The sequence below is a fragment of the Netta rufina genome, assembly GCF_964035555.1.
Source record: "Netta rufina genome assembly, chromosome: 28".
Classification (NCBI taxonomy): domain Eukaryota; kingdom Metazoa; phylum Chordata; class Aves; order Anseriformes; family Anatidae; genus Netta; species Netta rufina.
The window spans coordinates 4,359,259-4,381,777 of NC_140152.1; the positions used below are offsets into that span (position 1 = coordinate 4,359,259).

Sequence of the window (22,519 nt, forward strand, 5' to 3'; positions counted from 1 at the left end):
AACAAGAACATTTATCCAGTGGTGGAAAGCTACAGCTTGCTGCAGACATCTGTTAGCTAGATTGCTTAAAAAAATAAATAAAGGTGAATGTTTGGTAAAAGAATATATTCAATATGCTAAACTGAGATGACTTCCTTACGTGTATATTGTACGTGTGACCAGCTGGTTAATTTTGATATCAGAATTAGTTGGGCTGACATGGGTTTTTAATGTCCTAGTTTTCAGAATAGCAGGTGACATAAGAACCATGTGCTTTCACGTGGTTGTTATTTGATGGAAATTGAATGTGATTACTGACTATAAAGTTGATTTTTTTCTACCATCACTTTACACTATCACACAAGACTTAATGTGGCAGGTTGCCAGCCATACTTTGTGCAGAAGATTGACATCTACTCACAGAAGTTAAAGTCATGCTGTTTATGGATGGTATCCATTCTCAACGATAACTGACACGGTGAATAATTGAGTTAGTTAAAACTGCTGAAAAACACCTGTGTTGCCCTTACACTTTCCTCCTTGTTTTCTTTCAGTTACAGCTGCAGAAAACCCAATATTTGCAACTGGGACAGAGTCGTGGCCAGTACTACGGTGGGTCTCTGCCAAATGTGAATCAGATTGGAAACAGTGCCATGGATCTGCCCTTCCAGGTGAGTTTGATTAGGGTGTTTCTTTCTGTTAATGCTATTTTTTCCCTCCCAGGAGACCATGAAATAGCTGCCAGTTCAGAACATAACACCGTGGCCTCAGCAGACCACCGTGTTTTAAAAATGTTTTGCTCTTTTGTAATGGAACCTGGTTGTGTATGGGAAGAGTGTGTATTTTGGTATCGTATAGATCTACTGTTAGCTTATAGTTCTCTTGTCTTGGTTGTGATGCTTTTGTGTCAAGACTAAGCAAGGGCAATGCAATTTCTTTGTCAGTGTTTACTCATGGCAAGTTTGGTTGTTGGTGGTTTTTTGTTTTTTGGTGCTTTTTTTTTTTTTTTTTTGGTACCAGATTCATAATGAAATCTTCTGCAAAGATGCTGTAGACTCAAAGCAAAACTGGAAGTAAGTAACACGAGGTGATGTAGAAAGTGCTGGTAGGTGGAAGTGTTGAAGATGACAGCCAAGGTGTATGTTCCATGGAAATAACGTGTGGATTTTTAAGGGAGGAAGAAGGAGCTTGGGATGGAAAATAAACAGCTTTCAGAATAGTCCCTTTTCTTTGGTCTGGCTGAAAAGTAAATGCAGGGGTCTACTAGCTGTAATTGTGACTCCAGTGGTGATGCACTATGAACAGAAAACGAACGTTTTATACAAGTGTTTTGTTCCATGTAAGCACGTTGGACAGAAGATACCGTGTAGTGGATAGGATTAGATGTTGGATACTTCTGCGACTCTTGATTTCTATGTTTAGTCGATGTAGGGTGTGCAAAGTAATTAAAACTTCTGTATTATTTTTCCTTGTTTGAGTAGTAACACATTTTATCTTGTGAGGATGTGGTAAAAATTAAATTTCTCAGTTTGTGGTTTTCTGTTGAAGGCTGGCTTAATAAATACAGAGAAACTATTGATGACGACTTCTAACTATGCTTTTTGACATACATGCGGGCAGCTGAATTTGTGGTTCCTCTTAGGAGTTTGAATCTTGTACAAAAGGAGAAGCAAATGGCTGTTTTAATTCAATTGTTTTCAGAGTACAACGCAGAGGGTCACAATGTTTTGAAGTCTTTAGTATTACTTCATAGGCATTTGGGCTTCTCAAGATCCGCAGATTTTGTCTTTTTCTGGTAAGGGGGTTCATAGTCACTGTTCTCTTTAATAGCATTTCAGTATTTTTGTGCTTGGTGGCCATTGCTCACAGCTATTATATAGTGAGTCTTTTGGTCCTAAAGCTAACAAGGTGCTCAAAAGTGAGTATTCAAAAACTTGTGAATGACTACAGGAGGATACAGAAACAAATTGTCCTTAAACTTCAGGTTATTATGTGTTCTTTCACACACACAAAATATAAAAATCCAATGTTGGTACTGCTACGGGTAACAAATGGTGACAAGCAACAAAATAAACAACATGTCTTTGTGTCAGTGATGAATGCTTTCCAGGTTTTTCAAGTTTAAGCTAAATAATGATGAAATTGCCAACAAGATACTTGCATGATGTGTCGAGCAGGTGAAGCCTGTGTGGATGTGAGCGGGTTAGTATCTGAGCATCTTGGTTCTTTGCATTTACAGCACAACGGAGCTCTGGCAGAAGCCTTTGGAGCAGTTCCTGTCTCTTTGGTAAACAAGTATTTAGGTTTGTGCAAATACGTATTTAGGACTGGTGTACTGTTTGCCCAGGTAGATACGTATTTTAGCACACGTTACACTTTTTCTGGTATGCACAGTATTTATCTGATTCACCGTCCCAGCTCCGAAGGAGTTATGGTCTGTCACATAAATACAGGTTTTGCCATGCATCCCGGTTTGGAACATGCATAATAATTCCTGTACAGACTCTCCGGACTTGCTGTGGTCTGTCATGTGATTACTTATGATTTATGGGGGATTAATTTGTTGCAGACGGTGGTTTATTTGGCACTGTCTTGGCCTGTGATTTAAGCAATCTCTGAGCATGTGCACTCAGCCTGCATGTTAAACTCCATTGGGAAAGGAAGAATGATTACCCAAATGCTGCTTGTCACCAAGGGGCACCGAAATGTAAGCTGTTAGTGGGTACCTCTCCTCACTTTCCCCCCTCATCTACCTTGCTTGTTTTTATTTCTTAAGTCAATGCCTTGATAAATCTTAAAGGGACACAGTTGCTTTAGAGCACTGAGCTTTTTCCTTCCCATCTGTGAGTATTTAGTTTGTTTTTTCTTTTTTTTTTTTCATGTTTTGTGGAGTTTTGGTTCTGATCTCAAATCCTTGAATATTTTTCAAGAAGTGAAACGGTTCTAGTTCTTCATTTTCCAAATAACATTGATGCTCAGATCTGTTGTTTGTTCTTTTGCCTTTTTTTTTTTTTTTTTAACAGAATTGTTTGCTACAGCTAAGTACCATGTGCCCTGCAGGGGTGGGCTTATTTAACAAAGACACATTGTCTGCTGTTTGGTCCAGAGTAAGTTTTGTGTGTTGGTTGCTGAGAGAAACCAGAACTGTTGGGGCTGATACCTGTTTTCTCAGGTGTTTGTAGTCTCTTCTGATTTTTTTTTTTCCAAGCAATTTAGGGATTCATCTGAGATTTACTTATTTTTTTTTTTCCTGGAAAGTCAGAGAACAACATTTCCCAAAAGTTCTCCTCTGTGTTAATTGTAGCCCTGTCTCTGGCAGGGCATGGTCCATGTTTACTTGTGCCACCGTTGCACTCAGATTTTTTTTTTTTTGAGTTTTTACATGCAAGTTGTGCCATAAAACTTAAGAAATAGCTATCTTTGGATTCAACTTCATCTGTATACTAATGTACATTGGGTTCCTTTTAAATTCCAGGTGAGGTCTGCATTTGGTGTTCTACAGAGTGGCTTTTCCTTTTTTTTTTTTAATGTTGTGACTGGGACCATGACATGGGAAATGGCTTCTCCTGTTGGTGTTCCAAGCACACGTGTATTAATTTGCAAATTTTGCAGACTTCTGGGATAGAATCAGTGTGACAACAGTACAAAGAAGAATTTCAGACTTTTTTTTGGCTTGGAATTATGAATATTTTTAGTTCTGTGTGGTGTCAGTTAAATAGAGCTAGGTTGTTGTTTAGTACTTGTAGCAGAGATTAAACCAACATGTTTTAATGTAGATTACCTAAAATTGAGATGCTCTGACTGGAGGTTTCCAAGTCTTCGAGCAAAAGAACTCATGCTTGCTGAAGCAGAACACCGTGATCCTAACAGCAGGAACACGGTAAAAAGTCACTGTGCTCTCCTGCTAGTGACATGTTGACTAAAGCAATATTCTGCTGCATATAAAGTGTTGGCCCTTAAGCAAGAAAATAAACACCACAGCCACTTTGCACCCATTTATGCTAACACAGATTGGGTATGCATAGAGAGAAAAGAAGCTAACATTAGCTTAAAAAAAAAAAGGAAAGTCAAAAGGTGCTATAAGGAGTTACTACAAACAAAAGACTTCAAGCTTAATGCCAAATTTCTTTTTAGAAAAGATCATTTAAAATAACCAAAGCTGGACACTTTACATTTTTTTTTTAAATGTGGAAGCCAGATGGCTTCATGGCTTGGCAGACAGGACAGTGCATTTGCCACGTGCAGCACCTGAATGGAGGAGGAAATTTTGGATTTCCAAGCAGATGGTGTTGAGGGACTCAGCAAAGCTGTTCACATTGGCAAGGAGTGGAAGGCTGTGTAGCTTTTCTCCCTCGAGGCCCATATATTGCTGTTGAAGTGTGTGTAGAGGCTGACCATTCGGTACTTCCTTTTTCCCCCCTGCAGGTATGCTCTGGGAAGGGCTTTTGAAAATGTAGACGTTTTCCAGATTAACATGGGAATTCATCTTTGTGCTTTCCGTGGCATCCTTGTTCTCTGAAATGGGTTGCTGACAAGGAAACACTCTCAAGACATAGGTGCTGATAAGATTGAGAGGGAACTGATCCACCTCAGTTTACTGCACAACCTAACCAAAATAAAAATCACAAAAATACTCAATGCTCTAACTTTTTCCAGACAGAAGAGGAAGGAAACTGCTTTTCTTTCTTTCTTTTTTTTTTTTCCCCCTGAATTTTGTCAGTGTCCCCTTAAAATCATGGTGCTGAAAGGAGGGGTGAGAGAAAGCGGCGTGTTCCTTAAAAGCTTCAGGTGACTGTTAGGAGCTCTGTGCATCTCTTCCTGCATCTCCTGCCCTTGTAGTTCAAGCTCTGGTTGTCAGCATGTTCCTTCTGGATGCATGCTGCATGCTACACCAAGGGAATGTAAACAGCAGTTGTCAGTAGGCTCCCTGTCACACTCACTGCTGGTATTTCAGAGATACAAAGGTTGGAGAGCCGTGCTGATTTATGAGGGGCAGATCTAGCGCAGTCTGCCTCCACTTGTCTCTAATCTCTGTCTGGAAGAGATAGCCTTGGTAATTGCTTTCCATGGCTGTAGTGAAAATGGAGAAAAAATGTGCGTGGTTCCGTTCGTCCATGTCTTTCCTGGGTTTTATTGCTTAAAATATTAGAAGCTTTAATACAACATAAGTAAGTTTTGGCAGGCGGCTCGTGCGTGTATTTTTCTGCTTGTGACTTTATGCGTGTCTCTCAGACTCCCTTTCAGTCATCTGGGTTGGACACAAGCAGGACAACTCGGCATCACGGGCTGGTGGACAGAGTGTACCGGGACAGAAATCGCCTCGGATCCCCACACCGACGCCCTCTCTCTGTGGATAAGCATGGAAGACAAATATCCTTTGGCTGACGAGCTAGCAATGAAAACCTCCCTTTTCACCAACATCGTATTTCTCAGTTCTTACAGTTCCCTTGTTCCTCCTCTCCTCACCTGTCAGCAGAGTTGCTTCCCATCTCTGAGCAGTTAATGTCATCTGCTTTTTCTGAACGGTGATCCAGTCTAAAAATACCACAGAATCACAGAATCTACTATTCTGTAAAATAAGCATTTACCTTTCTGTTTGCTCAGCTCTAGCTGGGGATAACAATACACACGAAGCTGAGAGGGACTGAGATCCTTTGATGGAAAAGACAAGGCAGCATTTGTGAAACTGACTTTCCCTTCAAAACTGAGTAAATCCAAACCTGAATAATCCCTTGCAGTTCATTGTGCGTTTCATTACAAGTTGATTCATAAGTTTAACATCTGCTGAGCACCATTTCTCCTTGCTTTTTGTGAAAATGAGTTAGCTTATTTTTGTTGACTGGCTTGAAACGTGCCACAGCCACGATGACTTGAAGGGACTAACGGGGATATATAAGTGGGAGAGCAGAGAGGCGATGGCTTCTCAGGAGGAGTTAAACATTTAGAAAGGGAAAAAGAGGATGGTTGTCCCGTTGCTTAAACATTACGACAAGCAAAATAATATTTTGATTCAATTGTCCATGTTAAACTTGGTGTGTTCCCCATAGGGAGTCTGCTTTGCCTTTCTCATGTGAGCTTAGTGGTTTTGACAGGGCAATTTGAATTATTCCTTAGGAGAAGATTTCAAATAGACTTGTTGCTTGAGTAAGAAGTGGTATTCTTTCCCTTAACTGACTGAATCACGTAGACAGCTGTCCGTATGGCACTGTGTACCTGTCACCTCCATCGGATACAAGCTGGAGAAGGTTAGTAGCACGTTGTACCTGTGTGTTAGTATTTGGGCTGGGTTCTCTGATACGGTAACACCTTGATGTGCAAAAAAGGCCTTTGTTGTTTCCCACATCAGTTGGTCATAAGAATCTCTGTGACTTAACTGAATTTAAAGTTTTTCTTCTATCATGCTTATTCATTTAGATGGCCAGCCTTTAAACTTAAGGTGTCAGCCAGTGTGATGTTTTTAAAGGTAAATCTTTCCAGATGTTGTAAGGCGTATCCTGAAATTTTAAAGTTGTAAAAGACTCAGCTTTCTCTCAGTGCTCAGGGACTGGTCTGCCAATGCAAGCATTTGAACGGAAAGGAGCACTGAGTTGCCTGTTCCTACTCCTTATGCTCCTGGCCCTGGAGGAGCAAAGTGGTGGCCTGCATTCACAAGGGAAGGACAGTTTGTGATGTGAGAGGTGTTGGCCATGGAGGTTCCTGTCTCCACAACACACGTGGATCCTCGAACCAGTCCTTTCCCCTCCGTTTATAGCAGGAATACTTTATTTTCAAAGGCTAGTATAACTAGAGGATCTATAAGCAGCTTTCAGCTTAAACTGCATTATTTGATCATGCACAATCTTAACAAAGCATATCAAATTATTTTCTAACTATGGTAAACAGTTTTTCCTGTATCCCTCTCAATCCCATTATTGAAACAATTACTCTTCAAACTTGAACTAATTCTGCTGTGTTCTGTGAATTGATTGTTTCACAAAGAAATTATGCCTAGTGTATGCCAAATATAGATTTTGTTTTTTTAATGCGGAGTGAATGCAGGTTTTCCTGAGTTGGTTGCAATTATATGAGATTAAGCATTCTTTCATTTAGAGGAGCTGACAATAAAAATAATTTGTGTTGCCTTCTTTCCAGGACGAATTCTGATTCTGCCTTGCACCAGAGTACTATGACTCCAGCTCAACAAGAATCCTTTTCAGGAGGGTCACAGGACATGCAGCAGAAAAGAGGTAACAGAGAAAACCACTAAAAAAAAATGTTTGTTGTACTAGAAGCATTGTACTTCAGATTATATGCACGTGTATTGGTGTTCATCTATTGCTACGTGTTACTTGTATGCGTAACATTTTCTAGATTTGGTTAAAGAGCAATTTGAACAAAGGACCTCATTTACTCTTCTGTATACTGAAGTCCAGAAGAGCTTAGACAAAGCCAAGATAGAGCATTCCCCTGAACTCCATATCCAGTAGTTCTATGAACTTGCCCTGTGGGGAAAAGTAATCTGGACTTGTGGAATGCTGGTGGTCAGACAGCTGTCAGGGGTGCTAGAGGTTTCCAGTAGCTTGTAGACAAGTTAGAGACCCCCTGGCATTTCACGTAGGTTACTGAGCAGCTGTTAACAGGCTGCTGGCTCCTGAGTGCCATAGCGAGTTTTATCACCCCAGTGGAGCAAATTGCTGTAATAGGTGTTTCTTTTGGACATGGGTATTAATTTGTCAATTTTACACTAATGACTTGAGGAATTTCACATTGTTAACTTCATTAAGTACTAGCTATCAAAAATTAAATTCTGGAAATTGATTCTGCATTGAAATATTAAAGGTGGCTGTTTTATTTCCTGGCAAGTTAATCTGATATATATCTGATTTTCCATCTGAGACCAAAGTTCTGATATGCAAAACTGTAAATCTGTCACAAACCTTGAGAGTTTTATGTAATTTTTCATATGCAGTTGCTTAACAGGATATATTGACTCTGTGATAGAACTTAAATCTTGAAGTGCGTGCACGCTGAAGACCAGAAGCAAATTCAAAATATCTTGACTTTTTCACCTAGAGACCTGTTATTTGAGCTGGCTTTCAGAATATGGATTTTTCTGAATAAGCTTCTCGCATAAACATTGTGACAAGCAACAAAAACAACAGCATATAATTAAGATACAATATCATGAAGTAGCAAGACTTCATCTAGTTTTTATGGGATTGAGACCCCTGGTTAATATGCCCTCAGTGGCTATGTTTACAAATGATACTCTCTAATAATATTTCCAGTTACAAGCTAGGAGCAGCACAGCCCTCAGGCACTAACAATTTTGGTGCCCTCTGCTGGCCCTTGTTTCTGCTGTCAGTTCAAGAAATACATTAAAAACTCCTAAATCTGTCTAGAGAATTTATTCCTTGAACAACACCCCAGAGACAGGTGGATGCACATCACTTGGATGCCTGTGCACTGTACTGCAGCTCTCCCAAATAATGCTTCTAGTGCTGTAAAGCATTAAATAGCAGCCATCCCATAGTGTATGATTAAATTCATATTTAAGCAATATGACTCTCCTGATCATCAGTTTGAATCTCCCTTACTGTACTTTCTTTTGATGTTTCTTTGTCATCTTGCTATTGGCATGATGGAACAGCTGATTGCCTTGAACAAGACACTTGGAATATGGAAAACTAACAACTTTATAGTGTTCCTCTGTCCCAGGGGATACAGTTTGGGTTTTACCCCCCCAGAGTTGTCCCACTGGCCACCCGTTAGATGTAACAGGTGTATATCACTTCTGTAAAATGTGAAGGGTAGGAAAAACTAGGAATCAGCATACATTTTTCCATTTAGATGCAAATGGATGAAATTGGACACCAAAAATTTTAAAAGTACTGAAGAATATCTGTGTGCTTTTCTATTTTTTGTTCTAACTGCAGTTTGAAAGTTCCTTGAATGTAAGACAATCACATACCCACTTTTTAAAATCTTATTCTACTTGTAGCTAACTTTTTTTTTTTGTCACTGGGAACTTCTCCATGTTCATACAATATTATCTTAGTCTGTGTTGGTGTTTGCTTTTTTAATTTTGATGATCTCAAAACAGTAGAGTACCACCCCATGTTGAATAATAACAAGAGTTTTGAAAATAGTTAAACTCCTAATCTGAAAATGTACTTCTGAGAAGCATCCTTTTGTTATCATTTTTTTTTTAGTTTTATTGCTGACTGTCCCTGGAATGGAGGAAACCACCTCTGAGGCAGACAAAACCCTTTCTAAACAAGGATGGGACACTAAAAAGGTGGGAATCTCACATTTCAAAGTGAAGAGGTTTCATTTTCTAAACATGTTTAGGTAAACTAATGCTCCAAATATTGCCAACCAAAACAAACTACTTCCAGAGCTCAGAGATGAAATGCTATATTTAGCAACATATCATTAAACATTAGATCAGAAAGGCACTTAATATGTATTTTATTTGATTATATCAGCAGAAACTCTTTAAATTTGGGGCTTGTTGGGCCAGTCAATAAAGGAAACAAAGATGACCAGCCTTTTCTAAGACCTTCACAGAGCTTTTGTGTAGAAGAATAGCTCTAGAAATGCAATAAATTTTTCTGAATAAAATACCATAAACAGTAATTTCAAATATCTTTGCTTATAAACATTTCTTCTTTCTGTTTTAGACTGGGTCATCAAGACCTAAATCATGTGAAGTTCCAGGAATCAAGTAAGTTTAGAGCATCTTTTAAAAGAGCATTGAGATCTTTAAGAAAGAACATTGTACGTTGAATTTCTTCTTGAATAGATGCAAGATAAGCCAAAACTAGTGTTAGTGTCCCCTTGTCTGTTACGCCTCTAGTTGGTTTATCAAAAATACCATATATCTTTCTGTATATGGCCACCTCCCTTTTTTGAAAATGGTTTTGTACAGATCTGTCCAGGCTGAAATTTAAACTGAGTTGTCTTTTTTCCTCTCTCCTTTATTTAGCATCTTTCCATCAGCTGACCAGGAAAACACTACAACGCTGATTCCTGCTACGCATAACACGGGTGGCTCCCTTCCAGACCTGACAAACATCCATTTCCCTTCCCCTCTCCCAACACCGTTAGATCCTGAGGAATCCACATTCCCAGCCCTGAGTAGCTCCAATAGTACCGGAAATCTTGCTGCCAATCTGACTCACTTGGGCATCAGCACTGCCAGTCAGGGTAAGATCACAATTCTGCGCCGTTTTAACAGATTGTCCATAATATGTCACTTGTCTTACAGCATGGAAGTCGCGTTGCTGAATAATACTGTTTTGTCTGAGGGGTAATTCTACTTCTGTTCACTGACTTTCCTTTGTAAACAAGGTTTTCTTAAAGCCATTTCTGTATGACAAAGTGATAGAGCTGTATTTAGTTTTGACTTAAAAATATCCTTACATTTTTTTTCAAGTTCTTCATGCCCAAGTCTGTTTTTTTGTTGTTTATATGTGACTTTGTAGGACAGACTATAACATCCAAAATGTGCCTCCCTTGTAATTCATTGTACTTAATCCCAACAGCATTTGAATTGTGGAAATACCCTAAGTAGGCCTTTTGTTTGCATTCCTTTAGAATATTTTTTTTTCCAAATAAGGATTCTTTTGGAGAAATAGCATTGCTTGCTTCACCTGAAGCAGATTTTGTCTTTTGAGCAGTCAAAATAACATGGAGAATTTACAAGGTTTGCTAGTTTTAGTAAGCTTGGTTGCCTGATTTTTGAAAATATCTGGAGTAGTCAGGATTCATGATATAGAAGGGCTTTGGGAAGCAATACCAAGTGCACACTTCACTCTCACTATGGTGCCTTTGTGTTGAAATCGTTGCCTTTTGAACGTAGTTTTTGTTGCAAGTACTTGCAAAATGCTGCTGCTGTTTGAGCTGTTCAGCATGAGCCTGAGCTTTGTTGGGGCTTCTGCACTTTGGCAATACTGATAGTTTTATTATATAAAAAAAAAAAAAGCCACGCTGGCAGTTTATAATGTTCATACTGATCAACTGATAATTTCAACTTAAGCAAATGGCCTAAACTAATGATTGTTATTTTTTTAATAGTTTCTCTAGGTCCTACTTGCGAGTAGGGTTGCGTTTTATTGTCAGTGACAATTGCAGCCGGTTGATTCCTAGACCAGAAGAAAAGTGCTCTATCCAAAAATAGAAATGTATTTCCTGTGTTAGGCAGGATTCATTTACCCACTTAAAAATCCTCTCGTATATTGGTAAAAAGGAAATAATTCTAATCAGGTTAATGTAGTGTTATGGCTGAGCAGTTACATTTAAGAAGGAAGCAAGAATATAGTTTACCCCTCTAAGCAGAGAGGAAATCAGCAGCTTTTGGCACCCTTCAGAAAGCTTTCTGGTCTCAAAACAGACTACACAACGTTTCAGGGATGGGCTCTCATTCAAGTAGAACGTAGCAAGGCTTTGTTAAGATAGGTGGTGTGTATATAAAAAGAAACAAACTACTTCCATGGAGTTAGGCCAGGCTGGGTTGCTAAATTTTTTGCACTACCCGTAATTAGCAGAGTAAATGGTATAAAACCAAACCAGTAGGTATGTAATTGCTTTGAAAACATTTCCTGATCCATGAAAGATACTCCAAACGAGAGAGGTGCATTCATTGATGATTTTGCTGCTGCTTGTTGGAGACTCTCCCATAGTTTAAGCAATGGCGTAGTCAGTGTTTTGGCTTTTTTTAACTGATATTCTCAAACCTTCCTTCCCTTTCTTTATCTCCTAGATCTTGAGCAGAAAATGTAAACACTTCTGAGCCTTTTGTAGGAGCTCTGTGCATTGTGAAGACATGCCTGTAGCAGCCCCAAGTAAAGGTGGGGAAAAACACCTGTCAGGTTATGAAGAACTGCCAACAACTTAGGCTACACATTTGTGCATTTGAGGTTGTCAGTTCGCTGACATGTTCCATGAGACAGTGTTGATTTTTGAAAACATCGTGCGGGAAGCCAGGCAGTCTTCAGAATCTGCTCAGTTAGAGCCAGTTTGCCTGCTGGCTCCTTGGCAGCCCGGACTTCCTGGCTCCCTGGCAGCCTGCCTGGAAGCCTTGAGCAGGTGCCAAGTGCTGAGGAGCTCTCAGGCTCTTGTGAATTCCTCCTTTCTGGCAGCTCTGGAAGAACAGCTCACTAGAGAGATTGTCCTGAAATTGCTTTCCAGGGTGTCTCAGTTCCTCTAGGGTGAGGCAGAAAACAGGAGAGGTTTCAAAGCTTGCAGGTTTTGTCTTGAATGTGAGTAAAGCTAAATTACTTTATAGTCTGTCCCTAGCCCCTGCTAGGTCAGGGCTCTTTAGAGTGCGAGGGATATTTCCTGCCTTCCTGTGCTCTGCTATGCCATTAAAATGGAGTACGTCCTGTGTAACCAGTTTTTCTTCTGCATTTTCCATTAAATAGATGTTTGCTTTTTATAATAACACAAGTGCCTTCTGATTAGTCTTGTTACATGATCTGTTATCTTCTTCCTGAGGTTTCAGCTCTTACAAATAGAGGAGAACATGCTGCTCTTGGACTCTTTGTGTGTGCAGCCCAGGGGTGTGCGAGAACGGTGCCTATTGTTTCCATAAACCACTGGGGAAGCACAGTGCTGCTGGAGCTAGTCTGCTTATTTCAGTTCCCAGTCAGTATCTGTGCACCGTCCTGCACAACTGTGACTGGTTTAGGTCCAGGATAAACAACCACAGGGATCTTCCTTTCTTCCTGATGCTCTTTAACCTGACAAAGTTGCAAATTAGCTAACGAATTTCAGTCTGATTGGCCTAGGCACATTCACCGCTTTGCGTCGTCAAATTATGCTGTACATTTTTGACAGACCAGGTAATTACCTCTGTACCAGTATCAATGAACTGTTGCTCCGTTCCCATTTGAGCTCGTTTGTTCCTCACTGGCAGGAATGACGACGACGCCAGCCCCTTCCCAGCAGCACCGTCAGCCCACCGTCAGCCCTCTCTCGTTGAGTGCAGACTCGAGGCGACCACAGTCACAGCAAATGTCTCCTACGCTTTCCCCTTTGTCACCAATTACTCAGGTAGGACCTCGCTTGGAGAATTACAATATTTGGTCACAGATGAATTGTTTTACCCTACCTAGGGGAGGGAAATGACTGTAACTTCGTCTTTCTTGTTCTGTAATCTTTAAATGTGTTTGTTAATCTGTACCTTAAAAAGTGAGAGGTTTGTAGAGGACACAGATTTTACTTTGACTTTTCTAAATCCTTGGTAAACATCAAGACACTTTTCTTTTGAAGACATTGTCCATGAAATTTGGAAGACATTTCTCTAATCCATATGAGAAGCACAGTTAGCTTTTAAAATTGATTTCATAAGTACAATTCCACAACTGACTAGGTTGTCAATTCCTCATCTGGACATTCAATTGGGCTTTTGTTTATTGTACCCTGAAGGTGATATTAAGTCCCTTGAAACGTATTCTTGAGTGTCTTTAAACCTTTAGTTAACATTGAAAAATGCAAGATTGACTTAGTGTGGTTCACTTGATGTGAAACTTGATATGCTTGGGGAGTTACCTGCCAGTGTGGATGATTTTAATTTTTCTTTTTAAGGCCGTGGCAATGGATGCGTTGTCTCTGGAACAGCAGCTTCCCCCATATCCGTTTTTTACCCAGACAACTTCCCAGCAACAGCAGCAGACCCAGGTGGCAAGTACCCTGCCTCAGAATACTCCTTTAATGCAGACCTCTGGTTTACAGCGAGGAACACAACTCCCCCCACTCTCCGTCACGGTACCTTCTACCATCCCGCAGTCACCTCCGGGTAGCCAGACCCAACCATCAATGGGAATAGACATCAACTCGGTAAGCTGGGGCAGAGCTGAAAAAGATAAAGCTTTCATTTTGAAAACGTAGCATCAGGGTTCAAGCTGGACAGCCCTTGTGATAGGTATACTTCTAGGTGGAGTCTGAAGTAGAATGGTTTTGATTTAATCCATCTTCAAAGGCTTTACAGACAGAATTTGGTTTTCGGGTGTGCTTACGGTGGCTGTAGTTTCATAAAATGGTGTCACTTGTGACTTCATGTTTAATTAGAGCAGCCTGAATCCTGGATATCAGCATTTATTTCACACCTTGCTGCTGTTGCATTGATACTTTTTCAGGCTGTTAAATGTAATCCACCACCAAAGTGCTGTAGGCTCAAGGAGTTAACAGAACTTTGATCAAGAAACCTGCTAACAAGCAGTTTTTCGAAGTTGGAGAGAGCCAGGCACCTTCTATATTTAGAAAGCTTTCATTTAAAGGATTTATAGAGCATACATTATTATCCCCCCAAATTGGATTTGTAGCTGCTTTCAGATCCTGATAAGAAGTGGAGTATATACCTACATAGTAGTGATGATTTCTGGGCAGATTTCTTTTTGTGCTGGTTGTGCCATGGTTTGTTGTGAAATGTTCTCTCTCTCTCTGCATATAAAGGTCCAGAATAGAGAGCGAGATCAGGGTAACAAGTTAGCTGGGGAAGAATTTCACAGCTCCTTCTCTGGTCATTCTGCCCCTGCTCTATCAGATTTTGAGAGCCTGACCTGTAGTGTCCTCCTGGCAGTGTTATAATGACAGTGACTGGTTAGATAATAGGCAGAACTCATTCTTTATTGATCTAGCACTAGACCATGGATTTCATTTGTGGATGAAATTTTAATGATTTGTGCTGGTAAGTGCTTCTTGAAGGAAGCTGCTTCCCTTTCAGGATTAGAAGGGGAAGAAGAAGGCCAATTCCAGCAGTGGAAAGGATACCGACCTACTCAAAATGTGTCCAAATGCTTTGATTCTAACACTTAGGTAGTTACCAGTACAGATAATTTTCATTCTTTGCTTTCTGTGTTGCTTTCCTCATCCTAAACTTCTTTATCACCTTAACTTTTAGGGTGCTATGCTTATCTTTTAAAGCAACTGAAATTGCATATAAATAAAGTTCAAAGCTAGCTTATCACAAAGCCATTTGAGCTGTGCTACAGTCTCACTGACAACTCCTGTGCAGGTTTTTAAAGCAGCATTGAAATTCCTTTTGCTGTAGTTTGGATTTCTGTTTAAAGTGCATTCGTAGCAATGCATAATATATAAAAAGGTTAAGATATTTTCTTAAGATCCGTAAAATTTGATGTCAGAAAGCATTGGTAGTACAGCATTCTCCTGCACTGCATAGCTATCTGATTAAATTACTCCTTTTCTTAGATTATTGGATTGCAGGTTTTCCTCAATCATCGGTAAATTTCTAAGGGAAATATAATAGGAAGAGCTGTACTTAGTTTACATTAATTCCTGCAGCATTCTATTCAAATGCCTTTGAGATTTTTAATTTGTTCAAGCCTAGGGTTCTTTATGACCAACAAAAAGGTAAATCTTTGACAACGTGTTCTCAGGAAGACTGCGAACAATATAAACATAACTAACATTAAACCTGCAAAACATAGCCTGAATTTTCAGACAGTGTCTGTTCCATGTCCTGGGGTGAAATGCAGCTTTGAGAAGGATTTTGGTCTTTGTGGTTACGCACTTTGATCTTGATAACACAGCGAGGCTGTTGAAGATTAGGCAGGGTGAGGTGAGACGGATTTCCAGAGTGCTGTAAACACAGGTTAAGAATGTGTGGGTATGGCAATCGAGTTTGACTTGAAAATAGCCCCAGATTTCAAGACTGCTTTTCCTTAAATTGTTGGCTGACAAATTTTTCTTGTAATTGAACTCAAAGCACTGGGAAAAAAATATGTAAATAGTTTTTGGTTGTACAACAGCCCAGCCCTGCTCTTAGATCTCAGCCAGACGAGCCCATGCCAGCGCCAGTACCTTAACTTTCTCCTTTTTGCGGCATTGTTCACAGTAATCCTGTCTTCACGTATAGCCAAGAGTTGCTGAAGAGGATGGTTCTCCCAGCTTCCTCAAGCTGTGTGCGCCAACAGTTGATAACTTTCCAGCCTTCCATCAATCCCATGGTCTTTAATTCTGTGTTGTTCTGTAGGCTTCACTCCAGCAGTACCGCAGTAATGCTGGCTCCCCAGCCAACCAGTCTCCCACCTCTCCTGTCTCCAATCAAGGCTTCTCTCCTGGCAGCTCCCCTCAAGTAAGGGACTCTGTGCTTCCACAGGCCTTGCTTCTCGTGTTTGTTTTTAGTTGAGTCTCTCCATTACTGACCCATAGTTGCCTCACTGTAACTGTATGTGCCTCATGCATTCCTGGTGTCTCATCTTGTTTGCGGTTTCATTCAGTTCCAGAGTTTATCAATAGCTGGTGAATTGCCTTTTGATTGATCAAAGCTACTCGCTTGAGCACTGTTAACACAGGTATTTCTGTGGGGTGTGCAGTGGACAGAACCTCCAGGTAGAGCCCTTTCAATTAGCAATATTGTGGAGGAGCTGACAGATGAGGCTGGGAGGGCAGGGGAGAGAGAGAGGGAAGCTTGTTAAGTGCCTCCTGTAGCAGGAAAACTTCCTGCAGCACTAAGTCTCACTTGTATGGCCACAAGCATTTACATCAGGACCTTTTTCACATGGGAACATACACTTGGAAAGAAAACATTGTAGAAAATGCTCTTAAAATAAGCAACTTGTGGCTTGAAAGTAACAGGTTAGTGAAAATGCTGTCTTGCATGCCACCTGGTTTTTCTTCCTGTGTATGTATATCCGTACATCCACGTGTCCTATATGCGAGTCTTAGCTCAGTGTGTGTGTAAACCTGTGAAAGGGAATTTTTATCTGCCAGTTGCAAGACAATTAAAAATAAGCCTTCTTTAAGGGTGCCCTAATTGTAAGGGAACCGAGTGCGTTTTCAGTACGAAAATAATCTGATGTTCCTGAAATAGATCCACATGGCTGCCCCTTTCCCAAATCTCACCTGTAGAAGGAAGGTGAACAAAATACTTACAGAGTATCACAACAGAGTCTGAAAATACATTTTCTGTTTCGTCGTTTAACGTTTAAGGCTGTAAGGAGGTAACCCCTACCTGATTCCAAAGCAGAAGCTTCGTCTCTCCTTGCCATTAGCCAGAGACAGGTCACTGGTAAGCTCAGTAAGAGATCCGAGTGTCAGGACTGTCTGGATTTTCTTAACCCTTGCTTAATTGCTTCTTAACTTCTTCCTTCTGCCTGCTTCTGCCAGTTCTGCTGTGTTCTGTGCGTGGCTCAGAGGAAACACGCAACCTTACTTCTCTAGGCTGTCACCTAGAGCAAAGCTGTTGCCAGTCTCGCTGCAAATTCTCAGGTCAAGTTGTCACTTGGGCAGCACAGACGATTTTGATTTTGCATTGATTTTCTTTCCCCCTTGACTTCTCAGTAACTCTTGGTTTTATCCACAGGCTTGTTGCCACTGGTCAGTCCGAAGTACTGGAGTGCAGGGAGTGAAGGCTTGGCTGTAATTTTACTTGCTGGGCCTGTTTTACCCTGTAAATTTTTACTTATGTTCTGCTATTTTCAAGCAGGACACTGTAAGTCATGCAAAATGAGAAGGGTTTATTAATACTACTTAACTTCAGCATTGTCCTCTTTAAAAGTATCCACACACTTCTCTACTTTGGCTAGAATAAAAACTCTGTAGCTTTCCTACCTTTATCAATAAACCAAAAGGTAGCAGTGGAGAGCGAGTCGCCTGTGGCAGTGGACTTTTGGGGCTGGAAATACAGGTGTGGAGAGAAGCAATGGGGAAAGAAAAAAGTGGGTTGTGATTATGGGGGCAGCTCCCAAATAGCAGGATCCATTAATCTGTAGAATAATCTGCCAAGAGTGAAAGCAGATTGGTTCCAACAGCAGAATGTTCCTGTTGTGGCACAGTCTGGCACTGGCTGGTGAGAGTGGAATAAAGTAGGTGTGACCGGGTTAGACATCTCCCACTTGCTCCTGTTTCTCCAATTAATTTTAGGTTAAATCACTCTGCAGTGAATCAGTGTGATGTGAGTGACATGCTCTAAAAATAGAGATCTGTGGTTTGATTTTTATCACATACGGTTCATTCACCAGAAGCTTTTTTTTTTTTTTTTTTTCATCTTTCCACATCTCCAAATCTATTTGCTCTCGTGTGTGAGCTGTTTGTTTGTTACATGAAGGTCTTCCTGTTCAAACACGACTCGGAAAGCTCTGCTTGTAGTTCTCAGCTTTGTGTTTGCATGGCTTTTCACTGACGGTGGCTTGTTTATTACTACTGTGCTTTTCTCCTCTAACACCTGGCATACACTTCCAATTAGATAGAAATCTGCTTTTTTTTAGCAGAATGGCTGAATACTGGAGAATATGGTATGTATTTTAGACGAATAATTTAAGCCAGAGGTTGTGTGGTTTTTCTTCTTTTCCTTGCAGTCACCACATCATTAACCCAAGGAGATGTACTGTTGACAAAACAGACCTCATCTAGTGTTTCTGTAGGAGATGGTGTTAGCAAGATGTTTGTCAGAGTTGTCAATAAATTATTTTAGGGCTCTGAAGTGTTGAAGTAATGACATTTCCAGTTGGTTTCCTTTGGGAGATTCAGTGCTTAAAAATGTAATAACTGGTGTATTTCAGGGCTGAGGGAAAACATGGGCTTGTAGGGTTTGTTAGGGGTTACCAAGGTAGACTTGCACAAGTTTTGGTCTCCTGTTCATTATTTTTCTTGTAGCCTAAACTTTTTAGCTTGGGAGCAATGCTTAGTGGAATGTAGAAATCCTAGGTTTTGCCCTGTGTCTGAAAAGCTCCTGTAAAAATGAAATGTCAAAAATTAAATGAAAAAAAAAACATACCTTGGTTCTCTTTGGAGCTCTCAAATAGAAACTGTATTTCTAGTGCTGGTCCAAACCAGCTTCGATTTACATCGAGTATGTGACATACTGAAGTGCAAGTTTTTTGTTAGGGAGTGTTGTAAAACATCACACAGTCCCAAAGCAGCGTCTGCTGCTTAAGATGGGAATGATTTGCCCGTGATAGTGAAGCTGCCTGGTCCTGAGCTGCTTGCTTGAGTTAGCTCTATGCTCTCTACACTGTTTTTTTTTACGCAGCACATGCAGTAGGTTGAACAGTGTGGAGTTTGAGTAGCCATCAAAACATGCCGATCAAGGTGTAACAGGGCAACAAGCTAGATGTCAGTGGTTTAAAGAAGGAAAGTGCTTTTGTTATTATTTTTTTTTTAAGTATAACTTCATAGCAGGGCTTTGCTTTCCTCTCATCCGGTGCGATGTGCTCTTGTGATGTTTGGTTACTTCCTCGCAGCCCCGTCTCACGGGGATGGAGCAGCCCCCGTGGTGCTGAGGACCAGTGGTAAATGGGAAGAGAGGCTCCAAGTTCCCAGTTTTACCTCTTTCTGAGGAGGGCACTGAGTAGGGCGTTCAGCTGCAAAGCTGTCATTTTTGTTCTGCAGTCATAGCTGTGACACATCATACACGCACAGGAAAGTGAACTTAGCGAATCAAAATCGTACTTTTGTCCAGAAAAACCCATTCAGGCCCTATTTAGTCAGTCATAAGGAAGAGGCAGCTTCATTCAGTTAAACCCTTCCTTACTGAGAAGTCCCTGTATGATCTCTGACAAAGATCTGGAGGCAGTTTGCTGCTATTCCTGACCCCGACAGTGTCACGCTTCAAAGCGCAGCCCCTCGGAGGTCCATGAGGTTTGTGTTTCAACTTCCTGACACTCTCCAGCAGCGCTGTTCTGCAGCAAATTTCTCTCTTCTCCAAGTGCATCCGAACCCTGCCCACACCCTCGCGTGCAGCTGGTGGAAAGTGCTTCGCAGTGATGCTCCCAGCAGTTCTGGGATCAAACAGGATCTGCTCAGCAAGGAGCTGTGCAGCACACGTGGCTCAGGTTGAACTTCAGCGACCTTCCCTCACAGAGCCCTGTTCTTGGGCTGTGAATTCCTCCCTTGATGCCACATTTATCCGAAAATGTCCGTCTGATGTGATAGCTGAGGGCTCTGGCTGGAGGTGGGAAGGGTTTTACTTGCTTTAAAAAGAGCAGATGATTATTTCTTTCATGATAGTCCCCTCTCCTGGAGGGTGTCGGTAGTTTTGTGCAAGACTTTCCTTCTTTTCCTTGCATGCAGCCTGCAAATAAAACTGAGATATGCTTCTGATGTAGGAGGAGAATGCTTAAAACGTGACGTGCTGTTTGCTGAGATGATTTTCATGTTCACTGTTGTGGACATCACCCCGTGTTTCTGAGTTTCTTGATCTTTGTTCAGTGTTCCTGGCTGTGGCGGCTGGTGTAACCGTCCTTGTGCCTCCTAGGCTTCTGCTTAATTACATACACTGCTTAGGTTTTTAAGGAGAAAATTTGTAGCCTTCTTCTTTTAATGTGCAGATAAAACAGCTGGAAGATGCTATGCAAGGTATTTAACTCCACGAAAATCGGCTCTTATGCACACCATCTTTTATAGATGCTCCGTTGTGAGCTTGCTTGTGGTGGTTTGAAATAAGGAGCGATCTCTTTGTGGTTTCTCTTCTGTGTGGCAATTCTCTGGGGTAGTGCTGAGCATTATTAAAATATTATTAAAACGTTGACCTAAAATTCTTGGTCACCTCTAGAATAACTCGTAAACGGTAGAGAATCACTGGTAAATGATTGCCATGCTAGAGCAGAGAGTAAAATTAGCAAGGCTGTACAATTCCTCCTGTCCTCCTTGTCTATGAACCACTGGTTCCATGCTCTGCTGGGCTTTTCTCGTTAACTTTTCTGATCTCCAGCTAAAGTGAAACGACTGTAAAACGTCAATTTTGTTCTGGCATGTTGTTGTCTCGGTGAAGCTGGCTGTTGAGTGGACACCAGGCTGCGGAGGCAGTGAGTTATCACCAGCACGCAGGTCGTGGCTCAGCTTTGCATCACGTTTTGAACGTGCAGTTTGGTTCTGTCTGGGTTCGTCTGTCACCAAAACAAAGAAGTTCACCAAAAAGCTGCAGTTGCAGAGCGATTTTTTTATTTCTCGTCTTACCTAGCGCACTCGTCTGTACTCATAAATCAGAAGTTTTGTGTTGTATGTCCTCCGTGAGGCAGTTTGTTTGGTTTACCTGACTGTATCTTTGTGCTTAACGAAAGGCAGCGTAACGTGGAAGGATTTGTGTGGTGGAGGGAAACGCTGAATATTTACGGACGTGGTGGTGGTTAGTGGCTGGTAATAAAACGGGGCACTGCTAACTAACTTCTGAGAAGCATCGGTTGGAAGGCTCGAGTCACTTGCACGCCGTGGGTACCTCTGTTTGTGAGATTTTTGCACCATAAAGACTCTGTTTTGTTTTCAGCATTCTTCCATTCTGGGGAGTGTATTTGGTGACTCCTATTATGATCAGCAGATGACAGCTAGGCAGGCTAATGCCCTATCCCATCAGGTGAGCAAATTCATCTCAGATTTTCAGCTATGTTTCGGCCACTTTCAGCTTAAAGTAAATATAATTCAACTTCTGATAATTTTCTGTGATAGCACATTTTGTCCTTTTAAGTTTACCTCTCACTTTTAGTTTGCAACACTTAGGGATTTCTTTTCCTTTTTTTTTCTCCCCATTCTTCTTTCCCCTTTCCTCCCTCTTAGCCAACAGAGCAGATGTTTTTCAAGGTGTTCTGCCAAGATTAGTGGTTTAGAAATAATGAAAATAAATAAATATGGACATTTCTGGCTGTAGCCACATTTGGGAAGGGTTCACGTGTATGTGCTGACAATGTTGACTCCTGAAATTGGCAAACAACTCATGTACAGTACCAAAACCTAGCAGGCAGACCTGCACCATCATTGCTTTGGCCAGCCAGTGCATTGATTCATTCAGCTGTTAAATATGCTCTGGTAGCAGATAAAAATGAGATGGCTTCTGAGAGGCAGCGCTTGATGGGCAGATACCTGAGTTAATGGCACGAATTGTTTCATTTATTTATTTATTTTACCTTGCTTTAAAGCTACCTTTTCTTTTCATTCTTCTGATATTGAAAGCAACAGTTTTATTTTGGCATCCATTCTCCCCTCATTTCCCTGCACTCTGAATTTGGCAGTGAAGTATTCTGGAAAGTTGAGTGAAAATAGACCGTATTTTGATCAACAAAACCTAAAGATGAATTTGTTTGCCTGTCTTTCTCAACTCTACTTCCCATAACTTGAGCTTTGTAAGTTATTTTTGCTGTGTTCCTTGACGGCTGGAAGTAACAATTTCCTTTGTACCTTGGTCTTCAGCTCGAACAGTTTAATATGATAGAAAACGCCATTAGTTCCAACAGCCTGTACAGCCCTTGTTCCACCCTGAACTACTCCCAGGCAGCCATGATGGGACTTACCGGCAGTCATGGCAGCTTGCAGGACTCGCAGCAGCTGAATTACTCCAGCCATGGAAACATCCCCAACATCATTCTTACAGGTAAGGGCACTGCAGACTTACCAGACGGGTAAAACCATCCCAGTGCTGGATTTTATCTTCGTTGTGCAACGTTAGCAGTGAGCCAAAAGGGGAAAAGGGTACTGCCACCTTTGAAGGTGGTGTTTCACCTTGTGTAAATACTCCAGACCATAACAGGAACATTTCCTGAGTGCCGGGGAGCCTGATGGCTCTTGGTTGATCCCAGCGAGCAGGCAGAGCGTGCAGCAGCAGCAC

General features: G+C 41.1%; 1 protein-coding gene across 2 annotated transcripts in view; it reads left to right on the plus strand.

Annotated features, from left to right (window-relative positions):
• CRTC1 (CREB regulated transcription coactivator 1) overlaps nucleotides 1-22,519 on the plus strand; it is a 46,713-nt gene that overhangs the window by 18,600 nt on the left and 5,594 nt on the right. Inside the window, exons 2-13 of one of the 2 annotated variants that reach the window (XM_084302631.1) lie at nucleotides 534-650; nucleotides 5,212-5,349; nucleotides 6,163-6,224; nucleotides 7,111-7,205; nucleotides 9,171-9,256; nucleotides 9,642-9,685; nucleotides 9,947-10,167; nucleotides 12,878-13,014; nucleotides 13,549-13,800; nucleotides 15,956-16,057; nucleotides 21,188-21,274; nucleotides 22,105-22,285. In XM_084302631.1, the coding sequence (XP_084158757.1) occupies nucleotides 534-650; nucleotides 5,212-5,349; nucleotides 6,163-6,224; nucleotides 7,111-7,205; nucleotides 9,171-9,256; nucleotides 9,642-9,685; nucleotides 9,947-10,167; nucleotides 12,878-13,014; nucleotides 13,549-13,800; nucleotides 15,956-16,057; nucleotides 21,188-21,274; nucleotides 22,105-22,285 (1,522 nt within the window). The remainder of the gene's footprint in view (nucleotides 1-533; nucleotides 651-5,211; nucleotides 5,350-6,162; nucleotides 6,225-7,110; nucleotides 7,206-9,170; nucleotides 9,257-9,641; nucleotides 9,686-9,946; nucleotides 10,168-12,877; nucleotides 13,015-13,548; nucleotides 13,801-15,955; nucleotides 16,058-21,187; nucleotides 21,275-22,104; nucleotides 22,286-22,519) is intronic. The other variant, XM_084302632.1, reaches the window with a different exon arrangement.